Source organism: Oncorhynchus nerka, linkage group LG15, assembly GCF_034236695.1.
Source record: "Oncorhynchus nerka isolate Pitt River linkage group LG15, Oner_Uvic_2.0, whole genome shotgun sequence".
Taxonomy (NCBI): Eukaryota; Metazoa; Chordata; class Actinopteri; order Salmoniformes; family Salmonidae; genus Oncorhynchus; species Oncorhynchus nerka.
Genome location: NC_088410.1, coordinates 41,122,336 through 41,140,798, shown reverse-complemented (window position 1 = coordinate 41,140,798; position 18,463 = coordinate 41,122,336). Strand labels below are relative to the sequence as shown.

The following is an 18,463-nucleotide window of genomic DNA, read 5'->3' as shown; positions in this document are numbered from 1 at the left end:
GGCTAAACTGAAATGCCACGCTTTGGCCATAGATCCGAATGCGGATCTGGCGGCATTTCGGAGAATCCCGAGAGCCATGCTTTCTTTGGAGGGGCGAATTGTGGATTTTGGGCTAGTAAATGGGCTAGTAAATATCCTAAACCTAGCCAGCTAGACAGTGATAGCCACAAGCTAAATCTGGGGAGAGAGGGAGGAAAGAATTCACTTGGTTTCATCAGCTGCTGGCTAAATCAAACACATATTTCCACATATAATTGATATATTGTAGAAAAATCCTGACAGACGTTACATATTAAAAGGTGAAGTGCCACTTACAGTTTACCACAGTACAGTAGGTTACAGGCAACATGTTCCTCCACCGTGTGAGCATAGAAATTACAATCTTGCGTTCGTGGCTTTCCATCAATTTTCATGGCTTTTATACGCAGGGAGCATAAACGGTACACTTGTAAACAAACAATTATTTTTCAAGAACCCATGTATATTAGTTAATATACAGCACCAACTACATAAATATAGGTTAGGGTCGGTACATTGTCTTCTACCTGGACTTGGTGTTCATTACAATAACAGTTAACACTTACTATCATGACCATGCTATAACACTCTCATGCCACAGTCATACGAATGTCATAGTAGAGAGACACAGCTATAAGTAGGGCTGGGCAGTATACCGTATTTTACTATATACCGGTATTGCTGCACGGACCTGTTACGGGTTTTTACTTTACCTTACATAGCGGTATTTGAAAGTTTGGTATGTTAAATGTGATATGCCCTGTGTAACGTCCATTTTTATAGTTTACACCACTCCTTGAGTCATCCCTCTCCATGCCACTTCCCACACAGACTTAACCCCACCCAATGTCACTCAAGGAGTTGTTGTTGCTTGACCATGAGACACTTGCGTTCAGTCTGCATGGTCAATGCAGGATTTTCTTAGCAAGTTTTAGCTAAATCGTGTTAGCCGCTAATGCTAATCACTAGTTAGCTAGCTAGCTAATAAATGTACAGAGTCAGAGCAAAAGTAGCTTGCTTGCATGTTGTTTGTGCAACAGTATCTTTTAAATCAAAGACGAATAGGCAAAGCATGAATATGTTGGCTAGATGAAGAAACATTTAATGTAGCCAAAGATTATAGGGTATCCAAGGAAACACTTACCATCACTTTGGTTCCTATCCTGTCACAATTTCCTTTGTTGTAATGTCAAACAACACTGTATTCAAAGTGCCCACTATTATTTATATTCCAACCATAGAATTAGAATACATTTTATATTTTGTTCAATAGATAATGTTTAAAGTGTTGGTCCCATGTTTCATGAGCTGAAATAAAAGATCCCAGAAAATGTTCCATATGCACATAAAGTGTATATCTCTCAAATGTTTTGCACAAATTTGTTTACATCCATGTTAGTGAGCATTTCTCCTTTACCAATATAATCGATCCACCTGACAGGTGTGGCATATCAATAAGCGGATTAAACAGCATGATCATTACACGGGTGCACCTTGTGCTGGGAACAATAAAAGGTCACTCTAAAATGTGCAGTTGTCACACAACAATGTCACAGATGTCTCAAGTTGAGGGAGCGTGCATTTTGCATGCTGACTGCATGAGTCACCAACAGAGCTGTGTCCAGATAATTAAAATGTTAATTTCTGTACCATGAGCCACCTCATAGAGAATTTGGCAGTGCGTCCAACTGGCCTCACAACCGCAGACCACATGTATCTACGCCAGCCCAGGACCTCCACATCCAGCTTCTTCACCTGCGTGATCATCTGAGACCAGCTACCCAGACAGCTGATGAAAATGTTGGTTTGCACAAACAAATCATTTCTGCAAAAACTGTCAGAAACAGCCTCAGGCACATCTGCGTGCTCACCAGGGTCTTGACCTGACTGCAGTTTGGCATCGTAACTGACATCAGTGGGCAAATTCTCACCTTCGATGACCACTGGCACGCTGGAGAAGTGTGCTCTTCGCGGATTAATCGGTTTCAACTGTTCCCGGGCAGATGGCAAAAATTGCGTATGGCGTCGAGTGGGAGAGCGGTTTGCTGATGTCAACGTTGTGAACAGGGGTTATGGTACGGGCAGGCATAAGCTACGGACAACGAACACAATTGCATTTTATTGATGAAAATTTGAATGCAGAGATACCGTGATGAGATCCTGAGGCCCATTGTCATGCCATTCATCCACCGCCATCACCTCATTTTTTAGCATAATAATGCATGGCCCAATGTCACAAGGATCTCTCCACAATTCCTGGAAAATGAAAAAGTCCCAGTTCTTCCATGGCCTGCATACTCACCAGATGTCACCCATTGAGCATGTTTGGGATGCTCTGGATCAACGTGTACGACAGCATTTTCCTGTTAACGCCAATATCCAGCAACTTCACATTGAAGAGGAGTGGGGCAACATTCCACAATCAACAGCCTGATCAACTCAATGTGAAAGAAATGTGACACGCTGCATGAGGGAAATGGTGGTCACACCAGATACACTGACTGGTTTTCTGATCCACGCCCCTACCTTTGTTTTTTTATCTGTGACCATCAAATGCATTATTTGTATTCCCAGTCATGTGAAATCCATAGACTGGGGACGAATGAATTTATTTCAATTGACCGATTTCCTTATATGAACTCTAACTCAGTAAAATCTTTGAAATTCTTGCATTTATATTTTTGTTTGGTCTATTTCCATTACACCAACAGTTCACCCAAGTATTTTGATCAAAATCGCAAGTCAAATCGCAACATTTGGTTAAAAACAAGGCCTAGTTTTCTTTCTCCATATCGTGCAGCCCTGTGGCAGCGTAGAAATGATCTCAAATGAAATTTATGGAAATGCAGGACATTATTTTAGGTTGAATTGAACAGTATAAAACAATCCAAATTGAGAAAGACCCATTGAAATCACTTATAAAGCAAATTAAGAACTTTTATTATTGAAAAACATAAATACCGTCCAAAATTTGAAAAATACAGTGATATGATATTTTGGTCACTAAATATAAGCCATTTGTTAGCACACAACTGGTATGCTGTCCATTACAATAACAGTTGTAACACCTGCATGGCATTGTCATAAGAATGACAAAGGTAGAGCTTGGGACTCTAAGGTTCTATCTGTATTTTTCTCAATTTTTATTTATTTGACATAGCCTTGTTTTGTTCAATGTCCTCTACCTAAATATGCCATGAAAATGTTGTTAAGTTCAAAAGAATACAAGACAGAAAGTGCTGACACCATTCAAACCAATGAGGGTTCGGAACTTTAAAGCCAATTATCTTAGAGTCATCATTTTGCAGATAGAATCTTATAATCCCAAGCTCTCGATAGGGAAATAAATGTACATCACATTTTAGTCATTTAGCAGACGCTCTTATCCAGAGCGACTTTTGTCTCAGCATATAAAAATAATGTTCCTGACAATGGCAAATTATTCATAGTTAGATTATTACTGTACTTGTGCCGTCATTCTTACGACAGTATGACACACTTTAAGTGAAGCATACTGTCTGGAAAAGCCAAGTCCTCCTACTCACAAAAAAAACATTGAAGGAACTCAGACATTTCATTAGCATTCTTTCACATGCAAGAATGTTATCTTAAAGTCAAGGATGATAGACGACGAGCAATCTTATGGAGCCAAATGGAGCAAAGGGAGTAGGGTGAAGTTGCCCCTAGACACAGATCTTGGGGCAGTTTAGCATTTCCCCCACTAATGGTTAAGGTTAGTATTGGGTGATGGGCAGCTGATTCTAGATCTGTACCTACTGGAATTTTTTCGCTGGAACGCAAAATGTTGTCATGTTGCAGCTAGGTAAATCACCATTAGAAAGCCCCTATGGGCCTTCATAATAGTCTTGATATTGCAGAGTGTTTTCTGGAATGTGAACGCATATACAGTGGCTTGCAAAAGCATTCACCCCCTTTGGCATTTTTCCTATTTTGTTGCCTTACAAGCTAAACATTGATTTTGGGGAGGTTTGTATCATTTGATTTACACAACTCTGAAGATTCACAATAAAAAATATTTTGCAACAAGAAATAAGGCAAAAAAACAGAAAACTTGAGCGTGCATAACTATTCACCCCCCCCAAAGTCAATACTTTGTCGAGCTACCTTTTGCAGCAATTACAGCTGCAAGTCTCTTGGGGTATGTCTCTACAAGCTTGGCACATCTGGCTCGATGTGATTTTTGCCCATTCTTCAAGGAAAAACATCCCCACAGCATGATGCTGCCACCACGTGTCCTCGTCCCAGAGCGCTAAGAACCTTGGCGTGATCCTGGACAACACCCTGTCGTTCTCAAATAACATCAAGGCGGTGGCCCGTTCCTGTAGGTTCATGCTCTACAACATCCGCAGAGTACGACCCTGCCTCACACAGGAAGCGGCGCAGGTCCTAATCCAGGCACTTGTCATCTCCCGTCTGGATTACTGCAACTCGCTGTTGGCTGGGCTCCCTGCCTGTGCCATTAAACCCCTACAACTCATCCAGAACGCCGCAGCCCGTCTGGTGTTCAACCTTCCCAAGTTCTCTCACGTCACCCCGCTCCTCCGCTCTCTCCACTGGCTTCCAGTTGAAGCTCGCATCCGCTACAAGACCATGGTGCTTGCCTACGGAGCTGTGAGGGGAACGGCACCTCACTACCTCCAGGCTCTGATCAGGCCCTACACCCAAACAAGGGCACTGCGTTCATCCACCTCTGGCCTGCTCGCCTCCCTACCACTGAGGAAGTACAGTTCCCGCTCAGCCCAGTCAAAACTGTTCGCTGCTCTGGCCCCCCAATGGTGGAACAAACTCCCTCACGACGCCAGGACAGCGGAGTCAATCACCACCTTCCGGAGACACCTGAAACCCCACCTCTTTAAGGAATACCTAGGATAGGATAAAGTAATCCTTCTCCCCCCCCTTAAAAGACCTAGATGCACTATTGTAAAGTGGCTGTTCCACTGGATGTCATAAGGTGAAAGCACCAATTTGTAAGTCGCTCTGGATAAGAGCGTCTGCTAAATGACTTAAATGTAAATGTTAAATGGGGATGGTGTTCTTGGGGTGATGAGAGGTGGCCCAGCTCTGTGGAGTTTACGGCTAAAGTGGTCCTACGGACAGATACTCCAATCTCCACTGTGGAGCTTTGCAGCTCCATCAAGGCTATCTTTGGTCTCTTTGTTGACTTTCTGATTAATGCCCTCATTGCCTGGTCCGTTTTGGATTTTTGGTGGGTGGCCCTCTCTTGGCAGGTTTGTTGTGGTGCCATATTCTTTCTATTTTTTAATAATTGATTTAATGGTGCTGCGTGGGATGTAAAAAGTTTCTGATATTTTTTTTTAGAACCCAACCGAGATCTGTACTTCTCCACAACTTTGTCCCTGACCTGTTTGGAAAGCTCCTTGGTCTTCATGGTACCGTTTGCTTGATGGTGCCCCTTGCTTAATGGTGTTGCAGACTCCGGGGCCTTTCAGAACAGGTGTACAGTCGGAAGTTTACATACACTTAGGTTGGAGTCAATAAAACTTGTTTTTAAACCACTCCACAAGTGTATTGTTAACAAACTATAGTTTTGGCAAGTCGGTTATGACATCTACTTTGTACATGACACAAGACTTGAAGGTACCACGTTCATCTGTACAAACAATACTACGCAAGTATAAACACCATGGGACCACGCAGCCATCATACTGCTCAGGAAGGAGACGCGTTCTGTCTCCTAGAGATTAACATACTTGCGAAAAGTGCAAATCAAACCCAGAACAACAGCAAAGGACCTTGTGGAGGTGCTGGAGGAAACAGGTACAAATGTATCTATATCCACAGTGAAACGAGTCCTATATTGACATAACCTGAAAGGCCGCTCAGCAAGGAAGAAGCTAATGCTCCAAAACCGCCATAACAAAGCTAGACTACCGTTTGCACATGCACATGGGGACAAAGATCGTACTTTTTGGGAGAAATGTCTTCTGGTCTGATGACACAAAAATATAAATGTTTGGCCGTAATGACCATCACTATGTTTGGAGGGAAAAGGGGAGGCTTGCAAGCCGAAGAACACCATCCCAACTGTGAAACACGGGGGTGGCAGCATCATGTTGTGGGGGTGCTTTGCTGCAGGATGGACTGGTGCACTTCACAAAATAGATGGCATCATGAGGAAAGGAAAACTATGTGGATATATTGAAGCAACATCTCAAGACATCAGTCAGGAAGTTAAAGCTTGGTCGCAAATGGGTCTTCCAAATGGCCAATGACCTAAGCATGCTTCCAAAGTTGAGGCAAAATGGCTTAAGGACAACAAAGTCAAGGTGTTGGAGTGGCCATCACAAAGCCCTGACTTCAATCCCATAGAAAATGTGTGGGCAGAACTGAAAAAGCGTGTGCGAGCAAGGAGGCCTACAAACCTGACTCAGTTACAACAGCTCTGTCAGGAGGAATGGGCCAAAATTCACCCAACCTATTGTGGGAAGCTTGTGGATGGCTACCTGAAACATTTGACCCAAGTTAAACAATTTAAAGGCAATGCTACCAAATACTAATTGAGTGTATGTAAACTTCTGATCCACTGGGAATGTGATGAAATAAATAACAGCTGAAATAAATCACTCTACTATTATTCTGGCATTTCACATTCTTAATATAAAGTGGTGAACCTAACTGACCTAAGACAGGGAATTTTTATTAGGATTAAATGTCAGGAATTGTGAAAAACTGAATTTAAATGTATTTGGCTAAGGTAAACTTCCGACTTCAACTGGAAATATACTGAGGTCATGTGACACTTCAATAAAGTCCACCTGTGTGCAATCTAACTAATTATGACTTCTGAAGGTTATTGGTTGCACCAGATCTTATTTTGGGGCTTCATAGCAAAGGGGGTGAAAACATATGCACGCACCACTTTTCAGTTTTTTTTAAATGTTATTTTTTTCATTTCACTTCACCAATTGCCTTTTTTGTGTATGTCCATTACATGAAATCCAAATAAATATCTATTTAAATTTCAGGTTGTAATGCAACAAAATAGTAAAAACGCCACGGGGGATGAATACTTTTGCAAGGCACTGTAGGTAGCGTACCTTCCCATGTTACCAAATGTTCTCACTTGCAGAGATGATGCTGATGACTGAAAACAACCCAGCAGCTATGAAATTGGCTGCAGGGTATAGGCAAAGAAAACAGATAAATGGAACAACTATGGCTTTCATTATTTCAGCATTTTGAATAGCAAGTCTATCTAGGCAGTTTAAAAAAAAATGTATTGACAACCCAGTTGACGGACATTTACAATTAAAATGGACTTCAATTGGCATTTTTATACATACAGTTGGATCCGAAATTATTGATCATAACATTTAGCAAAATGACTATATAAAATCAAATTAAAATACTGAGCTAGATTACATTAAAAAAAAAAAATGGGGAAATTATAATATAATAATACAATAGCTCAGAGAAAGATATTTGTTTAAAAAGCGACAAGTTATTCTCAAAAAAGGTTGGGGTCAAAATTATTGACACCCCTGTTTTCAATATGTTTTAATACCTCACCTTGCAAGGATAAGGGCACTGAGCCTTTTCTGTCATCAGCATCATCTCTGGTACTGGGTAAAGTTAATGATGCCGTTGACCTTAACAAGGCGCCCCAGGACCCAGTCATTTTTGCTCATCTTTATCAAGGGTGTCAATAATTTCCGACCACACTGTAGTTTGAGGGGTGAAACAGGGGGGGGGGCATTGTTTATGGCCCAAAGACAATGAGTTGTGTTGAGCACGAGAGAGAGAGTATGTACATAGCCACGTTTCTTTGTATTTAAGTTTCAGTCAAATGACAAGGGCTTTGATCCTACTGCTTCCCTTTCCTGTACCTTTGCATAAGACTTCCTTTCACAATGCTTTTCTCATGAAATAAGTAGTCCCTAACTTAGCACTAATGGATACTACAGCACAATGATAATTAGGCCTATTTCAAGAGAGATAGTGTGGAAAAGGAAATGCACAAGTTCTTTGATGTGTAGTGCACTTTCAGGGTGATAGGCCTACCTAAAACAAATCTATATTTATTGCAGCATAGGTCACCTCCCTTACCGCTCTTATTTAGGGGCACTGTGGGCACTGACGGTAAAAAGTAGTTTGCGTATTATTAAGTGCTTGTTAATAATCGTGTGCCAACTGTCATGACAGATTTACCCATGTTAGCGCCAATTACCAGGTATTTACCTAAGTATTTAATGAAAGAAAGAAAGAATCCCTTTACAGGGCCTGTTTAGCTGGTTTCTGAAATGGACCAATTTACTTCAAAATAGAAAATTGGTATAGTAGCTCATTTTCTGGCCTAACTCGGGCCACTCTGGTGCTTGTAAGCTAAAACCTTCAGAATGAAAAGATCAACTAGTGGGTTGAATCCCAACGTTGAAGTATGGATATAAACTCATTATATGAACAGTTAACGATGAATCTTTTAAAAGGGTTAGAAAAACAAAGTAGGCTTGAAGTCTTTTTTAAATATTCAAGCTTAGCCAAAGATTACACAGAAAAATGTTGCCTTGTATTTCAAAACATGACCAACATTCACATAATAAGTTAAAACTGAGAAACCCTTAACCGTGTAAGGCAGCATTTATCTTTGGGAGCCTCTTGGGCGATTGTTTTCTTGGGCCTGAAAAGGACATTTGTTAAAGATAGGCTACTGTGAATGTAACAATAGTCATCTGTAGACTGTTGTCCTGTCCATCTTTAGATATACAAGGTACATTGATAAATATAACAGGGGAGAGCATAGCCCTTGATCATGACTCTCAATTCCTTATCTTTCATATCAGCAAGAAAAAAAATAAAACACACACACACACACAGTACTGTGCAAAAGTTTTAGGCGGGTGTGAAAAATGCTGTAAAGTAAGAATGCTTTCAGAAATAGACATGTTAATAGATTATATTTATCAATTAACTAAATGCAAAGTGAGTGAGCAGAACAAAAATCTAAATCAAATCCATATTTGGTGTGACCACCCTTTGCCATCTTCAACAGGATAACAACAATAAGCACACAGCCTAGACAACGCAGGAGTGGCTTCGGGACAAGTCTCTGAATATCCTTGAGTGGTCCGGTCAGAGCCTTGACTTGAACATCTCTGGAGGCCTGAAAATAGCTGTGCAGCGATGCTCCCCATCCAACCTGACAGAGCTTGAAAGGATTTGCAGAGACGAATGGGAGAAACTCCCCAAATACAGGTGTGCCAAGCTTGTAGCGTCATACCTAAGAAGACTTGGTGTTTCAACAAAGTACTGAATAAAACGTCTGAATACATATGTACAGTTGAAGTCGGAAGTTTACATACACCTTAGCCATATACATTTAAACTCAGTTTTTCACAATTCCTGACATTTAATCATAATAACAATTCCCTGTCTTAGGTAAATTGGGATCACCACATTATTTTAAGAATGTGAAATGTCAGAATAATAGTAGAGAATGATTTATTTCAGCTTTTATTTCTTTCATCACATTCCCAGTGGGTCAGAAGTTTACATACACTCAATTAGTATTTGGTAGCATTGCCTTTAAATTGTTTAACTTGGTCAAACGTTTCAGGTAGCCTTCCACAAGCTTCCCTCAATAAGTTAGGTGAATTTTGGCCCATTCCTCCTGACAGAGCTGGTGTAACTGAGTCTGGTTTGTAGGCCTCCTCGCACGCACACACTTTTTCAGTTCTGCCCACAAATGTTCTATTGGTTTGAGGTCAGGGCTTGTAATGGCCATTCCAACACCTTGAATGTGTTGTCCTTTAGCCATTTTGCCACAACTTTGGAAGTACGCATGGGGTCATTGTCCATTTGGAACACACATTTGCAACCAAGGTTTAACTTCCTGACTGATGTCTTGAGATGTTGCTTCAATATATCCACATAACTTTCCCTCATCATGATGCCATCTATTTTGTGAAGTGCACCAGTCCCTCCTGCAGCAAAGCACCCCCACAATATGATGCTGCCACCCCCATGCTTCACGGTTGGGATGGTGTTCTTCGGCTTGCAAGCCTCCCCCTTTTTCCTCCAAAAATAACGATGGTCATTATGGCCAAACAGTTATATTTTTGTTTCATCAGACCAGAGGACATTTCTCCAAAAAGTACAATCTTTGTCCCCATGTGCAGTTGCAAACTGTAGTCTGGCTTTTTTAAAGCGGTTTTGGAGCAGTGGCTTCTTACTTGCTGAGCGGCCTTTTAGGTTATTTTGATATAGGGCTTATTTTACTGTGGATATAGATACTTTTGTTTCCTCCAGTATCTTCACAAGGTCTGTTGCTGTTGTTCCGGGATTGATTTTCACTTTTCCCACCAAAGTACGTTAATCGCTAGGAGACAGATCGCATCTCCTTCCTGAGCGGTATGACGGCTGCGTGGTCCCATGGTGTCTATACTTGCGTACTATTGTTTGTACAGATGAACGTGGTACCTTTAGGTCTTTGGAAATTGCTCCCAAAGATGAACCAGACTTGTGGAGGTCTACAATTATTTTTCTGGGGTCTCGGCTGATTTCTTTTGATTTTCCCATGGCTAGTAAGCGGAAGGTTGCAAGTTCAAACCCCCGAGCTGACAAGGTACAAATCTGTCGTTCTGCCCCTAAACAGGCAGTTAACCCACTGTTCCTAGGACGTCATTGAAAATAAGAATTTGTTCTTAACTGACTTGCCTAGTTAAATAAAGGTAAAAATCTGGAGTGGACACAGAGCAAAGAGATGTGTAGAAATGTATTTTGGGTGATCTGCGTGTTCTGTGCCACTTTGCAGGATGGGGCAGTGCTTCCAGAAGTTCCATGACATGTTGTAGGCTAAATGCCAATACTAAAGTGACAGTGTGAAGTAAGAATTTCTCCAACAAATGTTTTGTTGTCTCTCAACAGTTGTGTTTTGTATCTTCTCTATCAAATACTTGTTGCGTTCACTGAATTGTTGTCAAAATAGGCTACTATTCTACATTTTATGTCAGGCCTGGTCTGTACTAAATCTTATTGAGAGAGTATAGCAACATTTTTAAAGAGTTTCTGAATAGTTTGAATGTTTACAATGTTACAGAAGTAGTAATTGTTGTCAATCAAATAGCCTACTTTGTGTGGGTTTTTAAATACCATCTGAATATTATCCTCTCCTCACATTTTGGATAATTGTTTTATTTATATGAAAATAATATTTACAAGTATAATATATTATTCATTTTAAGTGAGCATTTTTACAACAGTTTAAATACTCTAGGGTTTTTTGTATTTACACAATGGAATACAAAATGAGTGTTATTCCTACTGACATGAATGTGATGTCATACACTACATGACAAAATGTATGTGGACACCTGCTCATCGAACAACTCATTCCAAAATCATGGGCATTAATATGGAGTTGGTCCCCCCCTTTGCTGCTATAACAGCCTCCACTCATCTGGGAAGGCTTTCCACTAGATGTTGGAACATTGCTGTGGAGACTTGCTTTCATTCTGCCACAAGAGCATTAGTGGTCGGGCACTGATGTTGGACGATTAGGCCTGGCTCGCAGTCGATGTTCCAATTCATTCCAAAAGTGTTCAAATGGGGTTGAGGTCAGGGCTCTATTCAGGCCAGTCAAGTTCTCCCACACCGATCTCGAAAAAACCATTTCTGTATGAACCTCGCTTTGGGCATGGGGGAATTGTCATGCTGAAACAGGAAAGGGTCTTCCCCATACTGTTAACACAAAGTTGGAAGCAGAGAATCATCTAGAATGTCATTGTATCATGTAGCGTTAAGATTTACCTTCAATGGAACTAAGCCCGAACCATGAAAAACATCCCCAAATCATCCTCCACCAAATTGTACAGTTGGCACTATGCATTGGGGCATGTATCGTTCCCATGGCATCCTCCAAACCCAGATTCATCTGTCGGTGGTGAAACGTGATCCATCACTCCAGAGAACGTCTTTTGTGGCTGAGCTGTTGTTGCTCTTAGACGTTTCAAATTCACAATAACAGCACATACAGTTGAGCGGGCAGCTCTAGAAGGGCAGAAATTTGACGAACTGACTTGTTGGAAAGGTGGCATCCTATGACGGTGCCACTGAGGGTTTTTCTTTATTTTTACTATTTTCTACATTGTAGAATATTAATGAATCAAAACTATGAAATAACACATATGGAATCATGTAATAACCAAAAAAATGAGCAAAACAATTCAAAATATATTTTATATTTGAGATTCTTCAAATAGCCAAACTTTGTATTGATGGCTGCTTTGCACACTCTTGGCATTCTCTCAATCAGCTTCATGAGGTAGTCACCTGGAATACATTTCAATTAACAGGTGTGCCTTCTTAAAAGTTAATTTGTAGAATTTATTTCCTTCTTAATGCGTTTGAGCCGATCAGTTGTGTTGTGACAAGGTAGAGGGAGGTATTCCGAAGATAGCCCCAATTGGTAAAAGAACATGTCCATATTATGGCAAGAACAGCTCAAATAAGCAAAGGGAAATTACATTCAATCAATACTTTAAGACATGAAGGTCAGTCAATAAGGAACATTTCAAGAACTTTGAAAGTTTCTTCAAGTGCAGTCGCAAAAACCATCAAGCGCCATGATGACTGGCTCATGAGGACCTCCACAGGAATAGAAGACCCAGAGTTACCTCTGCTGCAGAAGATAAGTTCATTAGAGTTACCAGTCTCAGAAATTGCATGCCAAATAAATGCTTCACAGAGTTCAAGCAACAGAAATCTCAACATCAACTGCTCAGAGGAGAATGCGTGAATCAGGCCTTCGTGGTCGAATTGCTGCAAAGAAACCACAACTATAGGACACCAAAAACAAGAACAGACTTGGGCCAAGAAACACAAGCAATGGACATTAGACCGGTGGAAATTTGTCCTTTGGTCTGGAGTCCAAATTGGAGATTTTTGGTTCCAACCGCCGTGTCTTTGTGAGACATGGTGATCTCCGCATGTCTATTTCCCACTGTAAAGCATGGAGGAGTTATGGTGTGGGGGTGCTTTGATGGTGGCACTGTCTGTGATTTATTTAGAATTCTAGGCACACTTAACCAGCATGGCTACCACAGCATTCTGCAGTGATACGCCATCCCATCTGGTTTGAGCTTAGTGGGGCTAGAATTTGTTTTTCAACAGAACAATGACCCAACACACCTCCAGGCTGTGTAAGGGCTATTTTATCATGAAGGAGAGTGATGGAGTGCCGCATCAAATGACCTGGCCTCCACAATCCCCCGACCTCAAACCAATTGAGATGGTTTGGGATGAGTCGGACCGCAGAGTGAAAGAAAAGCAGCCAAAAGGTGCTCAGCATATGTGGGAACTCCTTCAAGACTGTTGGAAAAACATTCCAGGTGAAGTTGGTTGAGAGAATGCCAAGAGTGTGGAAAGCTGTCATCAAGGCTATTTGAAGGGTGGCTATTTGAAGGGTGGCTATTTGAAGAATCTCAAATATATTTTGATTTGTTTAACACTTTTGGTTACTACATGATTCCATGTGTTATTTCATAGTTTTGATGTCTTCACTATTATTCTACAATGTAGAAAATATTAGAAATAAAGAAAAACCCTTGAATGAGTAGGTGCTCTAAAACGTTTGACCAGTAGTGTGTGTGTGCGTGTATAGATATCTATATATACACCTTTCAAAAGTGAAGGGTCATTTAGAAATGTCCTTGTTTTTGAAAGAAAAGCAAAAAAAATTGTCCATTACAATAACATCAAATTGAACAGATATACAGTGTAAACATCGTTAATGTTGTAAATGTCTATTGTAGTTTTAAAAGGCTGATTTTTTTAATGGATTATCTACATAGGCGTAAAAAAATATATATATATATTTTTTTTTTACTTAGGCGTACAGAGGCCTATTATCAGCAACCATCACTCCTGTGTTCCAATGGCACGTTGTGTTAGCTCATCAAGGTTTATTATTTTAAAAAGCTAATTGATCATCAGAAAACCATTTTGCAATTATGTTAGCACAGCTGAAAACTGTTGTTCTGATTAAAGAAGCAATAAAACTGGCCTTTTTTTAGACTAGTTGAGTCTCCCACTCTTTCTATTCTGTTAATAGACAATTTGCGCTGTTCTGTGAAGAGAGTAGTACACAGAGCTGTGCGTGATCTTCAGTTTCTTGGCAATATCTCGCATGGAATAGCCTTCATTTCTCAGAACAAGAATAGACTGGCGAATTTTAGAAGAAAGTTCTTTGTTTCTAGCCATTTTAGGCCTGTAATCGAACCCACAAATGCTGATGCTCCAGATACTCAACTAGTCTAAAAAAGGCCAATATTATTGCTTGTTTAATCGGAACAACAGTTTTCAGCTGTGCTAACATAATTGCAAAAGGGTTTTCTAATGATCAATTAGCCTTTTAAAATGATAAACTTGGATTAGCTAACACAACGTGCCACAGGAGTGATGGTTGCTGATAATGGGCCTCTGTATGCCTATGTAGATATTCCATAAGAAATCTGCCATTTCCAGCAACAATAGTCATTAACAATGTCTACACTGTATTTCTGATATTTGATGATATTTTAATGGACAAAAAAATTGCTTTTCTTTCAAAAACAAGTACATTTCTAAGTGACCCCAAACTTTTGAACGGTAGTATTTTATATTTATATATATATATATATATAGTATTAAAGAGGAGGTTGTACTCTTTAAAACTAAGTTAACTCGTAATTGTCATTTGTTCTTTATTTTTGAGCTGTGTCTGTTTGTGTGAAATGTGTTAAAAGAAATGTGCTTTATCTTGAAAATTCTCAGAAATCTACAGCAGCATTCTAGAATTATATTGGGGTCTTAAGGGTTAAACAGAACATGTGGGAGGGGGCAGAGAAGGGAAAGATGGCCGGAAGTGGTTGCTGAGGTCAAATTAAGCATCGCGATGGGCAAAGTTGGTGAAGACGAATGTTCTGAATGGACAATACTACAACAGTAGTATCAAAAACTGGAATAAAAAGGAAATTCTCTAAAATTGGAGTGGAGGATACGTATATGAATGATAATGAATCGCTTGTTGTTAAGATGCGTTGAGATGCGTTTGTTGAGTAAGGATGCCTATGCAGGAGACCCATTTGAGGTGTCGAAGTACGCACTGTGAAAAGTGGAGTTTGTCAGAGTGAACAGGAGTGGTCTTATTTAGATTTAATTGTATTTCTGAAGAAGAGAGGAAGATTGCAGTGAGCCTCAAAAGAATCCGGACAACAGAAGTTTTGAACTTTGGAGTAGATCACCTGTCAAAGGAATCATCTCAGGGGTGACGACGGATGTTCAGGTTGAATACCCGAAGAGAAAACCTGGTGTGATTGGTGCCCGGCGTCTGACCCGTTGGGTGAATGGAGAAAAATAAGAAAGTATGTCGGTCCTGTTGTGTTTTGTTACAGAGCAAATACCTATGCATGTGAAGTTTGGTTATGTAACATACACTGTAAGAGCTTTCTTCCCCCAAACCATTGCAGTGTAATAATTGTAAAGGATTTAGCCATGTTTCAAGTGAGGTGCAGACGGACAGAATATACTGAAGAATGGTGTGTAGAAAAACGTTGGTGTTCAATTGTGGGGGGGATCATGATCCCGAGTTCCTAGAGTGCCCTGTAAGGGTGAAGGAGATTGAGGTAGCAAAAGTGAGAGCGGTCAATCAAATCGCCTACGCGGAAGAGATTAAAAGGTTTGAGAAAACAAGTGATGCTAGTGAAGAGATGGTAGTGGACCGACCACAGCCTGTAATAAATGTTTGCTGCCAGTCAAAAGATACCCTGTGTGTTAAAAAAGGTGGATTTTATGGTGTTCATTGCCACAGTTATAAACTCTAAGCACAAGCCTCAAAGAAGTCTAAGAAACTGGACATTATTGTGGCTGCGGTAGAAAAGTTATTGGGACTTAAGGATTTTACATCGGAAGACTTGCAAGGGGTACTGACTACGGAAGACCCGTCCTCCCACTTTCCCCTTGAGCCTGTGTAGCGATCAGATCTGTTTTATTTTTTTTATCAGAAAAGTTTTTGATTTAGTTTAGTTGATTTATTTTTGTGGGGGAATCCTGTTTCCATCCCGTACAGTAGGTGGCGGGATGCACATTACATTGTGCGATCGCCAATATACCATAGAAGAAGTAACAGAACATGTAAGGTCCTATGACTATAAGGAATAATGTTAGGCTACTTTAGTCCACTATTGTGCTAAGGATAGCGATGACAACACTGTGAAAGCAAATTGAAACATTATAACAATATCGTTCGTGGAATTTGACCGGGATACGTATACATGTTTTACACTAATAGGTAGAATTCCTTACGGATGTAGTAGGCTTTGTGAATTGGAACACATCTGTAGAGAGTTGGTAAACATGCTAACAGCTTGGATATACAGTAGTTACTATCTCAACAACCACTGTTATTTCCCGACTGACTAAACTCCTGAAGGCTACTCAAAGTTCCTACATTGTAGTCAGTTTACTAATAACAATGTCTTTATTGGTAGCATATCAATGGTTTATCAAAAATGAGGACAATGTATAGCTAAAATCCCTTTTACCTTGTATACATCTCCGTAGGTCCCGCTCCCAATTCTCTGTATTAGCTCGAAATCCTCTTGCGGATTTCGCCTTGAAAGGTCGAAAGTGGAAGCCATATTTAGGTCCCAGGTTTAGTTATCCAGTCGCTATATTTGTTGTAACACTGACACCACATATAACGAAAAAAATACAATATAAACACACGTCGTCAGAAAATATCACAGCCTGACTTCACTGTAACTTTAACATGGCCTCCTCTGAGCACTGCGCGTGCGCCGCAGCCAGCTTGTCCAAGAGGGGAATGCAAGGAATGGGTGACAAGAGGGTGGGTCGCTGGCTGGCTGGGGTCTCTGGTAGAATTCTACCCCTGGACACAGATCTAGGATCAGTTTAGCGTCCACAAATTCTCACTCGTTGGGGGGTGAAACGCTAAACTGATCTGAAACCAGAGTTTAGGTGCGACTAGTTTGGTTTTGTGTATCCTACAGAAATGTCTTTGACACGAGGATCATGAATACCCTAGTAATTCTCTACTTGTTTACAGCTGGATCCTTGCTTCTCATTCTCACAAATATCCAGAGTGCAATAGAGTAGAATAGCATAGAATTTGAGAATGAGGAAAATAAGATCATAAACTTGGAAAAACGATCTTATGAGTTTGATTATATCAATCAATAATTATGGTATAATAGATCATATGCTGCATTAGGCTACTATATTGATACATTGTATTGCTTTTCAGTAAAACTGGAAAGCACACAAAACAATAACCATACAGTCAATCATATTGTGTGAATTTATTATAATCTATTGTCTTGTGAGCCAGAATTACAAGGCATTTGTGCATGTGGAAAGTTTGCAATACATGTATTATTTATAACATACTATTTGATTGAATGTATTATTGTACAGTACTATTAAAAAGTCCATATTACTGAATGATCGAAAAATGACTAATACAAAGCCAATGCGTTATTACATTTGACCATATCACACATCACTCTTATTCTTAATTTCCCTTTATGTCCTGCCTTTGTGTAATATCCTCCAGAGAAAACAGGTGTCACTAGATGGATCTGTCCCTACTCCCTAGGCCTATACTAATCTAAAAATAGGAATGCACAGCACAAAAAAATGTATTCAACAAAGACAATCACCCACACAATGTAACCTTTTCAACACTGAAGCATGCATGAGAGCACCAGCTGATCCGGACGACTGTTTGATCACGACCCCCGTAACCAAGGTGAGTAAGACCTTCAAACAAGTCAACATTCACAAGGCACCGGACCAAACAGAATACAAGGACGTTAGCATGACCGAGTCTGTAATACCAACATGTTTCAAGCAGACCCTGTGCCTAAGAACACTAAGGTAACCTGCCTAAATGACTACAGACCCGGATAAAAAGAACATCAATGTGAGAATGCTATTCACTCTGCAACTGGATCCTGGACTTCCTGACAGGCCACCCCCAGGTGGTAAGGGTAGGTAACAACACATCTGCCACACTGATCATCAACACGGGGGCCCCTCAGGGGTGCGTGCTCAGCCCCCTCCCAACTCCCTGTTCACCCACAACTGCATGGCCAAGCACGACTCCAACACCATCATTAAGTTTGCCAATGACACAACAGTGGTAGGCCTGATCACTGGCAACGATGAGACAGCCTATAGGGAGGAGGTCAGAGACCTGGCAGTGTGGTGCCAGGATAACAACCTCTCCTTCCCTCATTTGGCATGGGTCCTCAGATCCTCAAAAAGTTCTACAGCTACACTATCGAGAGAATCGTGACTGGTCGCATCACCGCCTTGTATGGCTACTGCTCGGCCTCTGACCGCAAGGCACTACAGTGGGTAGTGCGTACGACCCAGTACATCACTGGGGCCAAACTTTCAGCCATCC

General features: G+C 40.6%; 1 protein-coding gene across 2 annotated transcripts in view; it reads right to left on the bottom strand.

Annotated features, from left to right (window-relative positions):
- LOC115142667 (mitogen-activated protein kinase kinase kinase kinase 3-like) overlaps positions 1–16,821 on the bottom strand; it is a 76,582-nt gene extending 59,761 nt beyond the window's left edge. For both annotated transcript variants that reach the window (XM_029682300.2, XM_029682301.2), the window contains exon 1: positions 16,578–16,821. In XM_029682300.2, coding sequence (XP_029538160.1) covers positions 16,578–16,673 — 96 coding nt within the window. In that variant the 5' untranslated portion in view covers positions 16,674–16,821. The remainder of the gene's footprint in view (positions 1–16,577) is intronic.
- Positions 16,822–18,463: the final 1,642 nt, after the last annotated feature.